This window comes from Dromiciops gliroides, chromosome 3 (assembly GCF_019393635.1).
Source record: "Dromiciops gliroides isolate mDroGli1 chromosome 3, mDroGli1.pri, whole genome shotgun sequence".
In the NCBI taxonomy this organism is placed as follows: domain Eukaryota; kingdom Metazoa; phylum Chordata; class Mammalia; order Microbiotheria; family Microbiotheriidae; genus Dromiciops; species Dromiciops gliroides.
Window position 1 is genome coordinate 582,366,762 of NC_057863.1, and position 18,095 is coordinate 582,384,856.

The 18,095-nt window shown below is 35.5% G+C and overlaps 1 protein-coding gene and 1 pseudogene across 1 annotated transcript; one reads left to right on the top strand and one right to left on the bottom strand.

Annotated features, from left to right (window-relative positions):
• The first annotated feature begins 11,808 nt into the window (after positions 1-11,808).
• Positions 11,809-12,367, top strand: LOC122751041 (annotated as a pseudogene).
• A 2,917-nt stretch (positions 12,368-15,284) lies between these two features.
• Positions 15,285-16,229, bottom strand: LOC122750586 (olfactory receptor 52R1-like). The gene has a single exon (XM_043997333.1). It carries the CDS (start codon positions 16,227-16,229, stop codon positions 15,285-15,287), a length of 945 nt encoding a protein of 314 aa, XP_043853268.1.
• Between the last annotated feature and the right edge of the window lie 1,866 nt (positions 16,230-18,095).

The window sequence follows — 18,095 nt, forward strand, 5'->3', positions numbered from 1 at the left end:
AAATTACCTACCCAGCAAAACTGATTATAATCTTCCAGGGGAAAAAATGAAACTTCAATGTAAAAGAGGACTTTCAGGTATTTGTAATGAAAAGACCTGAACTGAATAGAAAATTTGACTTTAAATTACAAGACCCTAGAGAAGCCTAAAAAGGTATTCAGGAAAAATAAATTAAGAGGGATGTTAAAATGTTAAACTGCTTACATTCTAACATGGGGTGATGATACCTCTAACTCATAATAAATTTCTTGGTATTAGAGCCAATTATATGCCAATAAACTTGACAGTCTATATGAAATGGATGAATATCAACTAAAATATAAATTACCCAGATTAAGAGAAGAAATAAAATACTTAAATAACCAACTTTTAGAAAATGAAATTGAACAAATCATCGATGAATTTCCTGAGAAAAAATCCCCAGGAACAGATGGATTCACAAATGAATTCTACCAAACATTTAAAGAACAATTAATCTCAATACTTTATAAATTATTTGAAAAAATAAGTGAAGGAATCCAGCCAAATTTATTTTATGAGACAAACATTGTTCTGATATACAAAAAAGGAAGAGCCAAAACAGAGAAAGAGAATTATAGACCAATCTCACTGATGAATATTGAAAAAAAATACTAACAAAAATATTGCTGCAATACATCACAAGGATCATACATTATGACCAGGTGGGATTTATACCAGGAATTCAGGGCTGGTTCAATATTAGGAAAACTATCAGCATAATTGATCATATCAAAAATAAAACCAACAGAAATAATATATTTAGATCAATACATGCTAAAAGGCCTTTGACAAAATGCAGTATCCATTCCTTTTAAAAACACTAGAGAACATAGGAAAAAATGTAGCTTACCTTAAAATGATGAGTAATATTTATTTAAAACCATCAGTGAGGTCCAGATAGGTGGCATAGTGGATAAACCACTAGCCCTGGATTCAGGAGGACCTGAGTTCAAATCTGTCCTCAGATACTTGATAGTTACTAGCTGTGTGACCCTGGACAAGTCACTTAACCCTCCTTGCCCCAAGGCAGGGAAACAGCACCACCAACACCACTACCACCAACAACAAAAGAAAAAAAAAACATCAGAGAGCATTATCTGTAATGGGGATAAGCTAGAAGTCTTAGCAATACAATCAGGGGTGAAGTAAGGATGCCCATTATCACCTCTATTATTTAATATTATATTAGAAATGTTAGTAATAGCAATAAGAAAATGAAATTAAAGGAATTAGAATGGGTATTCAGGAAACAAAGCTATCATTAATTGCAGATGATATTATGTTATACTAAGAAAATTCTAGAGAATCAACACTCAAAGGTTAATAGAAAATGTAAGAACGTTTAAGGGCTTAATCACTGAAACTCAGTTACCGATAGGAGTATGCTGGAGCATGTTCTAACCTGTTTGAAATTGTGAAATTTTCAGTATGAGTATTTACACTCCAGAAATTGACAATCCTACATGCCATGGTTTGCTTTATTATCTTGTTGATTACTTAAGAAAGTGTTAATAATGTAGGAAAACTTAAAACTATGTGGATATTTTTTCTGAAAGCCCAGTCGTTAAACATTTATCCACACACCCCTGTATTTCTTTATAAATATTGTTTGACCTCAGCAAAAGTGCACCAGAAGGCTCATGGAATAAAGTCACCAGACTAGAGACTTGGTGATTATATACTACCAAGAAAAAATGGCAATACCTAGCATCTATAAAGTAGGTTATTAAAGTGCTTTATATCCATTATCTCATTTAAGCCTTATAATGCCCCTAGTATTTCTCATACTGAGAAAGAGATTAGTATCCCAGGAAGGTGAAATTGATTTAAAATTGATGCCTAGGGTAAGGATTTTAGACTCATGGTAGAAAAAAGACCTATTTATGCAAAAATATTTGTAGCAGTTCTTTTTGTGGTGACTAAGAATTGGAAATCAAAGGAATGCCCATCCTTTGGGGGAATGGTTAAACAAGCTGTGGTATATGATGATTATGTAATATTATTATGCTACAAGAAAGGACAAGCAGGATGATTTCAGAAATGCTTGGAAATACTTGTATGAATTGATTTATAGGGAAGCGAGCAGAACTAAGTGAACACTGTGCACAGAAACAGCAACATTGTTTGATGGTTTGATGAAGAACTGTCTATGATTTAACTATTCTCAACAGTGCAATGATCCAAGACAATCCCAGAGGACTATTGATGTAACTACCCACCTCCAAAGAAAGAACTGATATTGATGGAACACAAACTAAAGCATACTATTTTTCACTTTCTTTCATTTTTTCTTTTATTCAAGTTTTTTTGTACAAAATTACTAATATGGTAATGTTTTACAAATTTGTACATGTATAACCCATGTTTGATTGCTTGTCACCTCAGGGACTAGTGCAAGGGAGGGAAGGAAGGAGGGATGTAATGATTGGAATGATGCCACCTACTGGAGACTTACTGTAGGAAAGCCCCACCATGAGGAGAAGGCCTCTGAGGGCAAGGCCATGTGGCTTTTCTTTGGCATCAGGATGTGACGTCTGCTTGTGGGAGAAAGAGCGGCAAGGCTGATCCTCTGTCTGTTTCATGTGTACTCTGGCAGAGTGGAGCTAGAAACATGCTCTCCCTTTGATAGATAGATTAATCTAGGCCTTTCTCTCTCTCTTTACCAAATTCTTATTCTCCTTAATAAATGCTTAAAAGTCTAACTCTTGCTAAAGCTCATAATTTATTGGTGACCACTCATTAGATATTTTAGAAAGAATAGCTAGAATTTTAGCCCCTTATAGGGATAAAAGTTGGAACTCAAAACTATAAATGAAAATGTTCATTACTTAAAAATATAAGAATTAAGATAGAGCATGTCTCACTCTCCAAGGAAAGATCCAGATATAGTATAGAAATGCTATTAAAAATAAATTCATAAAATTTCATTAATACCAAAGTATGCAGAATTTTTTTTTAAATTTGATTCAGGTTCTAAATCACTCTGGGCTCCTGCTCATTTAGAGTTTGCATACCACTAGTGACCCTGTATAAGCCTCTCTCATTTAAATCCAATTCAGTTCAAGTCATGACATCTATCATGGTCCTCTTAGAGAATGATGAAAAAACAACAATCCCCAGGGCTTAGCACAATGCCAGTTGGAAAATAAGTACTTAATAAATGTGTGTTGACTGAGTGATCACCCAACCACTTTTTATTTTTGAAAGAAGCCATTGGCCCTAGTGGTACAGTCTCATTTTGCCTCCCTAGAACAAAGGTACTGAATAAAAAGAAAATGTTGAGAAAGTAAAGAACATATAGGTTCTTTTCCTTTTCTGCTAGTCATCATTGGAAAGATACGAAGTAGTCATATTTCTGGATCAAAGGGTATAGTTAGTTTAATAACTATTTGAGCATAATTCCAGATTGCTTTCCAATATTGTTGTGTCAGTTCACAATTCCACAATCAATAAATTAGTGTTCTGAATTTTCCATATTCTCTCCACATTTGTCACTTTCCTCATATCATTTTAACCAATCTATTAGTTGTAAATTTATATCGCTAGGTTGTTTAAATCCACATTTCTCTAAACAATAATGATTTGGAGCATTTTTGTATGATTATAAATTGTTTTGCTTTCTTCATCAGAGAACTGCCTATTCATACCTTTTGATTGTCAATTGAGGATTGACTCATATTCTTATAGATTTGAAAAAGTTGTAATTACTATTTATGAATGTCCCTCCATTTTATTTTTACTTACTACTTTTGTTCTTAGCTTCTTTTTACCCTATCCCTGTTACCTTATCTTTCCCCTTATTCTCTTATTGCTTATTTTATACACCTCTATATGATTCCCTCCCTTATCTTCTTTCCCGCAATCTTATTCTATATACCATTAGATATTTCACAATTTTCAATATTTTTATTCCTTTGGTCTCCTTTTATTGTTTCTTCATGTGTCATAGAATCATTAGCTTCCACTTGCTTAACTCTAATTTTTAAGAAATTGTTTACCAATTAACAATTTTAACAAAGTTGCAGGTTATAAATAAATCCACATAAATCATCAGCATATCTATGCATGACCAACAAAGCTTAGCAGCAAGAGATAGAAAGAGAAATTCCATTTAAAGTAACTGTAGACAATATAGAATATTTGGGAGTCTACCTGCCAAGACAAATCCAGGAACTCTGAACACAATTACTAAACACTTTTCACAGAAATAAAATAAGATCTAAACAACTGGAAAATTACTAATTGCTCAAGAATAGGCCAAATTAATATAATAAAAATGATGATTTTCCCTAACTTAATGTACTCATTCAGTGCCATACAAATCAGACTACCAAAAAATTATTTTATAGAGCTAGAAAAAATAATTTAAAAACTCATCTAGAACAAAAGGTCAAAAATATCAAGGGAACTAATGAAAAAAATACACAGGAAGGTGGGCTAGACATATCAAATATGAAGCTATACTATAAAGTGGCAGTCATCAAAACTACTTGGTACTGGCTAGGAAATAGAGTGGTAGGTCAATGGAATAGGTTAGGCAGAGGAGACACAGCAGTAAATGACTTTATTAATCTACTGCTTGATAAACCCAAAGACTACAGCTTCTGGGATAAAAACTTACTATTTGACAAAATCTTCTGGGAAAACTGAAAGATAGCATGGAAGAAACTAAGCCTAGACCCACTTCTTACACCATATACTAAAATAAGGTGAAAATGGGTACATGATTTAGACATAAAGGATGATATCATAGGTAAATTAGGAGAGGAAGGAATAGGTTACCTCTCAGATCTACAGAGAGGAGAACAGTTTATGACCAAACAAGAGATGGAGAATATTATGAAATGCAACATGGATGATTATGATTACATTAAAGTTTTTGTAACAATAGATTCAATGCAGCCCAAACTAGAAGGAAGCAGAAAGCTGGGAAACACTTTTTTCAGCCAGCATTTCTGAAAAAAGGACTCATTTATATATATATATATAACTAAATCAAATGTATAAGAATGCAAGTCATTCCCCAATTGGGAAGTGTTCAAAGGATATGAACAGGCAGTTTACTGATGAACAAATCAAAGCTATATGAAAAAATGCTCTAAATCACTACTGATTAGAGTAATGCAAATTAAAACAACTCTGAGATATCACCTGAGACCTATCAGATTGGCCAATATTACAAAAAAGGAAAATAATACTGGAGATGTGGAAAAATTGGAAAACTAATGCATTGTTGGAACTGTGGACTAAAGATCATTCTAGAGATCAATTTGGAACTATGCCCAAAGGGCTATACAATTGTGCATACCCTTTGACCCAGCAATACAATCATTGGGTCTTTATCCCAAAAAGATTATATAAAGGGAAAAGGACCTACATGTACAAAAATATTTTAGTAGCTCTCTTTGTGGTAGCAAAGAATCGGAAATTTAGGAGATGTCCATCAAATGAGGAATGGCTAAACAAGTTGTGGAATATGAATGTAATCAAATAATATTGTGCTGTAAGAAATGATAAGCAGACAGATTTCAGAAAAACCTGGAAAGACTTAAATGAACTGATGATGAGTGAAATGAACAGAACCAGGAGAACATTGTTCAAAGTATCAACAACATTGTGTTAATCAACTGTGATAGACATAACTCTTCTCAGCAATACAACAATCCAAGATAATTCCAAAGGATTTATCATGGAAAATGCTCTCCACATCCAGAAAAAAGAACTGTGGAATCTAGATGCAAATTGAACCGTACTGTTTCTACTATTTTCATTTTTTATTTTTATTTTTTGAGGTTTTTCCCTTTTGTTCTGATTGTTTTTTCATAATGTGATTAATATTGAAATATTTAATGTGAATATATATAGATACATATATATAATCTATATCAGATTTCTTGCTGTCTTGGAAAGGATGGGGGGAAGAGAGGGAGGGAGAAAAATTTGGAACTAGAAATCTTATAAAAAACAAAATCCTTTTTGAGATTTTTCATGGCCTGAGAACAGTTAATATTTTTTTTTTGAGGTTTTGGATGTAACAGTTTTCATTTTCCTGTATTCTGAATGTGTGTTTTGATCTTCCTTTTCACAATAGTAACTGTCTATAATCAGAGTATTTTTCTGTTGTTTGCTTATATATTTGACTCTGCTAAAGTGGGGCTCTGCTTCCCGAGTGAAGAGTCCACTGTTCCAAACTTTTTTAGGTTTTGTCCAACTGTTTTCAGAGCTATTTCTAGAGACCTGTAAGCATTCAGTTCTTCTAATGTGGTATGATATAAACAAAGGTGTGTTTACCACTCTCCTTGCTGGTGCTCTATTTTGTAAGTAAAAACATGCATTATTTTCTGCTCTGTAACTGTCACTGCTCTACTGTGACCTCAAGATCTGGTGTGCTGGTGCTTCTCCTTGCCTTGATGCTACCACCTAGGACTGTAATCCAGATCAGAGTATGAGAAAAGCAAAAGAATACTGCCCCTAGTGCTAGCAAAGATACACCTATGATCTCTTTCTAAACATTGTTGACACCCTTACCATCTAAGAACTGAGAGCTCTAGAAGTGGTTATTGATGCTGCTGATACAATGGCTCTCAAGGTCCATTCTTGGTTTAGTGGGGCCTGCTCTGGAGTGTACTTCACTGTACCCCTAATGTGATGAACTTTTCCTGCAGATCTTATAAGTTGTTTTGGGCTGGAATATTGTTTCATTCCATCCTTTTAGGGATTCTTCCACTCCAGAACTTGTTTTAGGACATTATTTAAAGGTCTTTGGAGGCATTTTAGAGAGAGCTCCAGTGAGTCCTTACTTCTCTTCAATCATGGTTCTGCTCCTGACAATGCCTTGTTTTGAAATAATATGGCATTCCAGAGAATGGGCAGAAGCATCTAGTCTTGAAGCTTTCCTTGAAAAAAAAAAAAACCTAAGTTAAATGTCCCCTATCTCTGTGCTGCTTCCTGGGAAGATGTGTTCATTATAAACTCTCATCTTGGAAATTAAAGAGTTTTTATCCATTTGTTCTATCCCCAATTAGAATATAAGCCCCTTGAAGGCATAGTGTATAACTAATACACAGATGCTTGGAATATTAATTGATTATATCTTCCATGGGACTACTAGAAATGGAGAACTTGTTCAATATTAGAAAAACTCCAATCCTAAATCAAGCCTATCAATAACAAAAACAATAAAAATCATATGGATATTTCAATAAATGCAGAAAAGGTTTTGACAAAATATAATACTTTCCTATCTTAAACATTAGAAAGCATAGGAATAAATGGAGCTTTCCCTAAATTGATAAGCAATATCTATCTAAAACCAAAAGTAAGCATTATTTTCAAAAGGGACAAACTAGAAGCCTTCCAAAGAAGAGCAAGGATGAAAGAAGGCTATTGATTTTCACCCCTACTACTCAGTAATATACTAGAAATATTAGCTATAACAAGAAGAACCAAAAAAGAAATAGAAGGAATATAAATCGGCAATGAGTAAAGAAAACTATCATTCTTTGCAGACAATATGATGATATATTTAGAGAAGCCTAGAGAATCAAATAAAAGAAAACTTATTCAAAACAATATATTTAGTAAAATAACAGGATAAAAAATAAACCCATAAAATAATTAGCATTTCTATATTTTGCCAACAAAATTCTGTAGGAACAGACAGAAGGAGGAAGTCCATTGGTGGCAAGATTAAATACCTGGGAGTCTACCTTCTAAGACAAACCTAGGAACGATATGAGAAAAATTGAAAAATGCTTTTCACACAAATAAAGACATTTAAACAACTTTTCCATGGATAGGTTATGCCAATACAATAGAAATGATAATTCTACCAAAATATACCAATAAAAGTACTAAAGAGCTAGGAAAAAAAATCACCTGGAAGAATAAACAATCAAGAATATCAAATGAATCAAGGAGAAAAAAGTGAAGGAAGGTGGTTTAGCCATCCCAGATTTCATACTATATTACAAAGCAGAAATCATAAAAAAAAAAACATTGCACTGGCTAAGTTGGATCAATGTAATAAATAAGGGACACAATATACAGCAGTAAATGACAATAATAATCTAGTGTTTGATAAATATAAAGATCTAAGCTTTGGAGCCAAGAAGTCTCTATTTGATAAAAATTTCTAGGGAAACTGGAAAACAATTTGGTAGAAACTAGGCAAGCGCCAGCATGTAAACACCACATACCAAGATAAGGTCAAAATGGGTATATAGTTTAGACATTAAGGTGATAGCACAAGCAAATTAGGAAAGTGTGTAAAATTTTACTATTAGATCTAAGGATATGGGAAGAATTTATAACCAAACAAGAGAAAGAGGATCATGGGAAATAAAATAGTAAATTTTGATTATTTTAAATTTAAAATGTTTTTCATAAACAAAAGTAATAGAGCTAAAATTAGAAGGAGGAAATGAAGAAAATTTTACATCAGGTATCTAATAAAGGCTTCATTTCTCAAATAGAGGGAACTGAGTCAAATTTATTTTTCAAGAGCCATTTCCTTGTAGATAAAGGGTCAAAGGATATGGACAGGAAGCTTTCAGAAGAAGAAATCAAAACTACAAATAGTCACATGAAAGAATGCTTTAAATAATTGTTGATTAGGTAAATACAAATTAAGCCAACTCTGAGGTACAATTTGACACATATCAAATTGGCATACAGGACAGCAAAGGTAAATGATAAATGCTGGAGAGGATGTGGATAAAATGGGATACTAATGCATACCTATTGGAGTTGTGAACTGGTGCAACCTTTCTAATGAACATTTTAGAACTACACCCAAAGGACTATAAAACTGTGCATAACCTTTGACCCTAAATTTCCATTACTAGGTTTATATCTCACAGAGATCAAAGAAGGAAAAGAAGGACCTATGTATGCAAAAATTTTTATAATGCCCCTTTTTTGGTGGCAAAAAAGAAAAGGGAATTGAAGGTATGCTCTCCATTGGTAATGGCTGAACAAGTTGTGGTATATGATTATGATTGAATACTATTATTTGTAACAAATGATGAAGGTGATGATTTCAGAGATACTTAGGAAGGCTCATATGAGCTTATACAAAGTGAAATGAGCATATATATACAGTAACTGCACAGTACAGAATGAAGTATTTTTGCTCTCTTTATTATTCTCCCTTTTGCATCATGACTAATATAAAAATGTGTTTTGCATGATTTCCCATGTATTACTGATATCATACTACTTGCTTTCTCAATGGGTGGGAGCAAAAGAATTTGGAACTCAAAAAGTTTAAATTAATGTTAAAAATAAATAAACAATACATTTGGATTTTGGGGGTTATTATATTATATACCAAAATGTTAGTGACAAAATAATTCCTCAAGCATTATTAATATATTTATTGAATCATTTAGATGGACTGTGGAGGTTGGGACATGTTGCAGGGAAAGAGAATTAATTATATGTAAAAATGGCATGATCCCATACAAGCTGTTATTTTGCTAAAATTCTATTTTTCTATTTTTACATTAAAAATTAGAATGGGGGGCAGCTAGGTGGCACAGTGGATAGAGAACCGGCCCTGGAGTCAGGAGTACCTGAGTTCAAATCCGGCCTCAGACACTTAACACTTACTAGCTGTGTGACCCTGGGCAAGTCACTTAACCCCAGTTGCCTCACTAAAAAAAAAAAAAAATTAGAATGGGCTCCAATTCCTGAGACATTTATGTTTATTATGATTACTGGCTGTTGCTACTGAAAGGAAAATAGAAACTGTCTGCATCACAATTCTTTTCTGTTATGAAGCAAAGTATCATAGATTTGGAGCTAAAAAGGCCTTAGAATTGATGTAGTCCAAATCCACTGTTCATATGTGTTGCTATGAAGGCCAGCTTACTTCATCTACTTGGTGACAAGATCTAAAAAGTAAAATATGACAAATATTATATAGTCAAGTACAATAGTTTTGGTTTCTCCCTTTATCTAATCATAATCTCCAAACAACATTTATCTTTAAAGTATTCTGAGGCTTAGAACTTGGCAGAAAATTAATCTAAATATGAGAAGAATTTGATGTGATGCTTTTATTATTTCTTTTTAAATACAAAGCAAGTGGATTTGGACTACATCAATTCTAAGGCCTTTTTAGCTCCAAATCTATGACAAAAGACAAGAGAAAATTTTACATAGTTGCACATGTGTATCCTATATCTGATTACTTACCCTCTCAGGAATAGGAGAGAGAAGGAAGGGAAGGATAGAATTTGGAACTCAAAACTTTAATTAAATTGTTTATTAAATAAAACACTAGAAATAGTAGCAATTTGGGTTCTGAGATTTAAAACATAATTACAGTACTTCATTTTAGAAAGACTTTTAAATCTTTCTGGTCTATGCTCTACCCCATTAGTGTAAAAAATTAATTGTTAATAACTATATCTAACCTGGGAAAATTATTTGTAATTGGATTTATGAAAAATTATAACTAAATGAAAAATTATAGGTTTAGAGAAATTATAATTGGGCCATAAGTCCCTTCGTGGTCGCCATTAAAATGTGAAATATTTTTGACTGACTAGCCTAATTTGGGGGGCTAACTGACTGGAGGACTAATCTGGGGACTTTTGACTGTTTGGCTATCTGACTGTGTTTAATTTAATGTGGGCCATTTATAAAGTTCCACCACACTGCTCCACTCCCAAATTGATAAGCACAGGATTAAGAAGCCTCTTAACTAAATAATCAAAACAGAGTTTATTTGTGAGATACTATTTAAATTAAGAATACAGGGAAATAAAATGTACAACCTGACTGCATTGCAGTGCATCTCTTTGCACTGTCTTTTTCCCACCTGCTGCACTTTGAACTTCTTGAATACAATAAGGGCCTTAGCTGCCTCCGGCCTCAGGGCACATTACACTTTCCCTGGTTTGTAATAAGGCCTGTAACCTTTTTAATACAATAAGGGCCTTAGCTGCGCCTGCCTCAGGGCACTCAGGTTCTTTATTCTAACTCTAAGCCCCTTTCACTTTGTAAATCCCCTGCTTCTAACTTTTCTCTCCTCCTTACTGCCACCGCTGAACCCCTGTGTTTCTCTCTCACTGACCTTCTATCTGTCTGCTCCATCAGTCTGCCCTTCGACCTCTCTTTTCCCTGCTCCTAGTCCTTCTCATCTTCTCCTGCGTCCTTGTAGCCCCGTCTCTAGTCTGCTGCGCTTCTCGTCTGTCCAAACCAAACCCCTTCTAATCTCCTCAGCCCCCCCACCTCTCCCGATCTAACTCCCAGCTCTATATATACCTTTTCTTCTCTCCACTCAAATCTCAGGGCTTTCTGCGCCCCCACAGACCAAGCTAATCTGCTAGCCAGGGCTGCAGCTGGTTCAGGGAGGGGTGCTAGAACAGCTCGAGACTCAGCACAGGCCATCCGGGATCTCCCGAACAGCTCCGCTCAGGTTGGAGGGGGCTGGGGGCTTTTCCCCCCAGCTGTCTGACCTGGCATCTTGTATAGCCCATGGGGCTCTTTGGCTCAGCTCAAGCTGAGGAGGAGGGGAAGAGACCCTGAGGGCCTAAGGCTTTCTAATCGCAGCCTAAAGGTAGGGTCCCCAAATCCAAATAAATTTCCACATTAGATTTCACATAACAATTTATTTAAATATCTCCTGCACTTACAGTTGGTTTGTTGGTTGATGTGCTTTGTTCTCAAAGATGACCAAAATGACATGACTATATTAGAGCTACCATTAAGAAATGTTGAATGGTAAATAATTTTAAAAGTTCTACATTTAAATATTTTAAGGCTGCGGCTGCAGCCATGAGTATGCTCAGGCTTCAGAAGAGGCTTGCCTCTAGTGTCCTTCGATGTGGAAAAAAGAAGGTATGTCTTGACCCCAATGAGACCAATGAAATTGCCAATGCCAATTCCCATCAGCAGATACCGAAGCTGATTAAAGATAGGCTGATCATCCAGAAGCCTGTTACTGTGCACTCCCGTGCCAGATGCCAGAAAAATACTCTGGCTTGACAGAAGGGCAGGCACATGGACATTGGTAAGAGAAAGAGTACTGCCAATGCTCTTATGCCTGAGAAGGTGACCTGGCTGAGGCGAATGAGGATTCTATGGTTGCTACTCCGAAGATACCGTCAATCCCAAAAGATTGACCGCCATATGTACCACAGCCTGTACTTGAAGGTGAAGGGTAATGTGTTCAAGAATAAACAGATCCTCATGGAGCATATTCATAAACTGAAGTCAGACAAGGCCTGGAAGAAGCTCCTGGCTGACCAGGCTTCTGGAGGAGCATCTACAGGAGGAGATGCTCAAGGAGGAGATCATCAAGACTTTGTCTAAGGAGGAGGAGACCAAGAAATGATTCTCTCCTATCTCCTCTGTACATAGTACCCTTCTATTTGGCTCATACAGTAAAACTTGGCAGACTGTCAAAAAATATTTTAAAACATATAATTGCATAGATAAAATCTGGTATTTTAAAATATATACCTGGGAGCAGCTAGGTGGCACAGTGGATAGAGCACTGGCCCTGGATTCAGGAGTACCTGAGTTCAAATTCAGCCTCAGACACTTGACACTTACTAGCTGTGTGACCCTGGGCAAGTCACTTAACCCCCATTGCCCTAATATATATATACCCCAGGAGACCTTATGTTTTGGCACCTCATGGACTTGGATTTAAATGGTAATTTACATATCAGGCTGAATTTTTACAATCCCCTATTTCAAAAATAGAGTGATTAAAAAAAAAACCTTAGATCTATTTATTTAGTTACCACATTGACAGCACTGAAACATATATGTATATAAATATATAAAATTAATAATAAAGCCAAAACAACAAAAAACAGTTTTATTCCTTTTCTCAACAGTTTGATCAGTGAGTTTCTGCAAAACACTCATGACACAGTTTACCAACAACTAGAAGGGTTGGTGACTTTACTATAAGGTTAGCCTTCTCCTCCTTTGTTAAAATTTACCCCTGTTAATATCTGCTATTTGCTAATTCATCATTTATCCTTTAGCTCCCAAAAGCAGTTGTCTACATGCTGTTCTACCACATCTATCTCAGCTTTTGGTCAAGAAACCTGTTAGAGATTTCTATATTGCTCAGCCATCTAATGGTTGTGCTCTATTTATTTTCCAAGATGCAATAAATATATGAAGTGGACATATATATCCTCTGGGAAATTGAAGTTTGTTTTCCTCCCAAACTCATAAATGAATATTTATGTTCTGAGTCTAGTCATTTTGTTTAATGCAGACATTTCAACATTTCTGTCATTTCTATTATAATTACTAATGCTATGTTTTTTAAATCTCAGCTTAATCTAAAGTTGTTATGATCCCTTGATTTCCATTAATATGTACCTTCTAACCAACTGCAAATTTGGCTCCTGAAGCTGTTGAACAACCCTAGGATTCCATTTGCATTGAATAAAATGAAGTATAGGCATACTGAAGCACTTTTTTCCAGACAAGATAAGTTTATTGAAAGTGATGGGTGTGACTATTAACAAGTTGGGTCAGAATGGCCTTCTCAGTAAGTCCTTCACCCCAAAGGGGATGGAAAAACTCTCTTTATCAAAATGCAGGTGTAAGAAGAGTTGTGGAATGTCAAAATTGGCTACAATTGAGAAAAGCAAGTTGGCCTTCAGGATGACCATGACCCTCTTACAATTAAGGAATGCTTATTGATATAAAGCAACTAGCTCTAATAATCCTGGATATGAAATCAGAACCACCTCAAACAAGATCACCTGGTTAATCTTCCCCAGGAAGATGAAAACACCCCTAGTTTCACACGTTTCACAAGACAAGGGCAAAAGAATTGTCTTTTGGGGCAGTGCTCAGTCTGAACTGTTCTCTGATTATAGGCTATCAAAATAGAGGTCCCAGGTTAAAAGGGTTATCAAGTAAATGTCCCAATGGCTAGAAGAATGACCTATAGCAACACTCCCTTTCATCCACTCTGTTAAACCAGTTTGTGCTGAATTTTTTGACTAAGGTGAGTTTAGGCAGATAGAGCCAATTCTAAAAACCAATGCTGCATAAATATTAATTACATTAAAAACCAATATATTAGAAATAAAAATTACATATATATATATTTCTCTCTCTCAAACAGGCCAGCAAAAACCTTTCCTAAAAATTTCTGTTTCAGAGCTAAAAATGGACAATAGATGCATTATAATCCAGCTCCCTTGTTTTGCAAATGATAAAATCAAGGCAAATGTTTTATAGTGACATTTCCAAGTTCACAAGGTAGTAGTAAAAAGATTCAAATCTATGTCAGGTTTTCTTCCTCTAGATCCTGTGTTCCTTCAAAGATTAACAGCTGTCTACATTATTTTTAACTTCCTGGATGTTAAATCCCTAAGAGTTCCTGGAATATCTTATAGCCACAATCTATGAAATCTAAGTATGTGGAGAGTATTGAGGAGAACCAAACTAATTCAAAGGATAGCAAATGAATTTCTCAGCATACTACTGAAGTTTGTCTTCACAAATTTCAAAGCTCTGCTGTTTTCTTTTTACCAACAGAAGTATATAGAGAGAAGCAGTCAGATAAGTGTATCACACCATTAGTCAAATGATCTAAGCTTCCATATTTTGGAGGAGTTCCTTGGGTCACATATTATCTGGTATTTGAGCACGTACATCAGAGTTGTCTGAAGTACATAGAGATTAAATGATTTGCCCAGGGTCACATAGCAAGTAAGAATCAAATGTAGGGCATGAATCTAGGTCTTTCTGAATTTAAGATCAACACTATATTCACCATGACAAGCTGTCACATCTACAGTGATGCTAATTAGATCATGAAAATCTGTGTAATGAAAGTCCTTTTCAATGTTAGAGAGTTTCATGAGTACTTACTGTATTGAGGAGAGTGGAGGGGGGAAGCACCCATAATCTCCTAAATGTTTATTTAACTGCTAGAAGCTAGCTCAAAATCATAATTTATCTTTAAGGCCTCATCTTTCAATATAAGATTACAGCCATAACACAGTGTTTTTCAACACTTCTTTCAAATAGAGACTAAGCAAGTTTCCTAGGCCAGAATGATTATTCTTTTTCTCTCCTTTTGTGATGCCTGGAATCTTAAGCAATGATAAAGAAAGTTTGACACGTGAATGTTGTTCTACCCCACATATAATGGTAGGTGTAAAGGATGATTATTGGAGCCATGCTGGGGTATTACTAAGGAATTATCTTGATTCACTGACCTCAACCAATAAGAGGTTCAGGCGAGTGGTGATAGAGTAACCTTTATCTCAGGTAACCTTCTGGCAAAAGGCATGAGCTACCCTTTCCCGAATTTGTTTGGTCTTCACCCCATAAATAAAGGGATTCAGCATGGGAGGCACCAATAGGTAAAGGTTTGCTAACATTATGTGGACCACCCGAGGAACCTGTTGGCCAAAGCGATGTGTAAGAAATGTAAAGAGTGCGGGAATATAAAAGGCCAGTATAACACAAATATGGGAGGCACATGTGCCAAATGCTTTATTCCTAGCATCCCCTGATGGCAAACGCAACACAGTCTGCAGGATCATAATGTAAGACACAGAAATGATTATGATGTCAAAGCCAACCACAGAGAAGGCTACAAAAAGTCCGTACATACGATTAGCTCTGGTGTCTGCACATACAAGCTTCAGTACAGCCATATGCTCACAGTATGATTGGGGAATGATTCTGTTAGGGCAAAAGGGTTTCCAGGTGACCATAAAACAGAAGGGGCTCACCCAAAACACACCTCTTGCCATCACTGCCACACCTAATTTGGCCACCACTGAGGGAGATAGGATCGTTGAATGACGTAGTGGGAAACAGATGGCCACATAACGATCCAGGGCCATTGCCATGAGTACACCTGACTCCACAGAAGAGAAAGCATGGATGAAAAAGACTTGAGTGAGGCAGGCATAGTAATCAATTTCACATGAACCAAACCAGAAGATTCCCAGCATCTTGGGAAGAGTGGAAGTGGATAAAACTAAGTCGGTCAAAGCTAGCATAGCCAGAAAGATATACATAGGTTCATGGAGGGTATGGTCAATACGTACCACATGGAGAATGGTGATATTTCCCATCAAGGCCAAAATATACATGGCACAAAAAGGGAAGGCAATCCAGAACTGAGATTTCTCCAATCCTGGTATTCCAAGCAGGATAAAGGATGCAGGATGGAGAGATATGTTCCCAGAAGATGGCATGAGGTGATCCTTATTACAAACCATGTTTAGCAAAGGACCCTTGCTGCCAAAAACCAAGCCAAACATAACATATTTAGCATTAAGATAAAGCATAAAATAGTGTTTATTGTGTACTAATATAAGGTCTCACCAGGAAATATAGTGACCAGGAGAGTAATTTCCATTGTTGTATTAAAATTATGTTTTGTTTGTTCATTTTTTTCTTTTTGAAAAACTAAAAATGTTATTTTTGTTCTTGATTTTTTCTCCTGTAGTCAATAAGGGTTAATTGACTTGCCCAGGGTCACACAGCTAGTAAGTGTCAAGTGTCTGAGGCTGGATTTGAACTCAGGTCCTCCTGAATCCAGGGCCAGTGCCCTATCCACTGAACCACCTAACTGCCCCCAAAAGTAAAAATGTTACCACAAAGTATACCTATTTTATAAGTTTATAAAGGAATACCTTTGAAATGGTGACATGATCAATATGATAACATGAATTTTTTGCAAATATAATCATTGCTCAAATCTTAAATTCAATTCTTTCATCTTGAGAGTTAAATTTATAAAAACAAACATGCAAAGTAATGCTAGCAGTCACCATAAAGTTACTCCACATGCTGTTTTCTAGTCCCAACCCATTTTTTGAGGATCTTCTCCAGGGCCTCCTTTTAATACCTTTTCTTTAATTATTTGTATTTATCTACAGCCTTTCCATTATTTTCATCATCAACATAAAGATGAGAGATCCAAACAGAATATAACCTGCTAAAGAGGGTTAATCATTTTTCTAGGAGGTTAATGCAGAATAAACAAAAATATCTGGGCTAAAGAGGAGCCGGTAAGTTACTTCCCAGCCCCATGTGGAATGTTCTTTTTTACTTCAGGATTTAATTCTCCCCTTTTGAATGTAAGTTATTACTTGACAAAAATGTTCCATGTCTTGTTGGTTCTTAATCCAAAGGCTTTTTCTCTTCAACCATAGTTCATAGGAACTATATCAGATGATTTTCAGTCTCTTGGGAAGAGTACTGGCAAGGACTGATAAATATAAATTGTACAAATATATATACAGACCTGATGATTCTAAATTGTTTTCCAAAATACTTTCCCCCAAAATACTTATTTGCAACCCCACTAAAAATGAATTTATAGGATTCCATTACATTCTTTCCCTCCACATGTATACACACTCCTTAATCTCTCCATTATTGTTTTTTCTATATGTACAGCTCTCAGACAGTGGATTGTGTATCTACATATGATTTCGGGTATGTAAATATGTGTGCCTGTGTGTAAGAAAGATCTGACTTTATGATTATACATAGGGAGGGGGATGTTTATATAGGTTATGTGTATGTGCGTATGTGTGTGTGTGTGTGTATGTAGATGTCTTGGTCAGTGCATATGTACAGATTATAAAAGATGTATTTGTGTGATTATGGGTATCTATGTATAAAAGAATGTATGTGTGGTTATGACTATTTTTATGTCCTTCACAATGTATTTTGTGCGTGGTGTGTGAGAGGGATGGGTGTGAGTGTTAGTGTATGTTTGTGTGTATATGTGTATATGTGAATGTGAATAGATTTGTGTGTGAGACTGTGTCTAAAGGATGTGTACAAACCTATAGCTACTGGACATTTTTTCAAGGACATAAGACACAGGGTAGACTGAAAGAGAAAAGAGATTGGAATAATGCTGTGAATGACATTGATCAAATCTTTGAATTTGTTTCCCTCACTGTAGCATAACTATATAATCAAACTAGACAATCCCTTATAGGTATCTAGGTGGTACAGTCAATAGAGTGCATGGCCTAGAGTCAGGAAAATCTTAAGTCAAATCCAGAACTCAACACCACAGCTCTCTTGTCTCAATTTCCTTA

What these genes read in the sequence shown, in the direction of transcription:
- LOC122750586 (XM_043997333.1), bottom strand. Translation starts at nt 16,229, where the DNA reads ATGCCATCTTCTGGGAACATATCTCTCCATCCTGCATCCTTTATCCTG.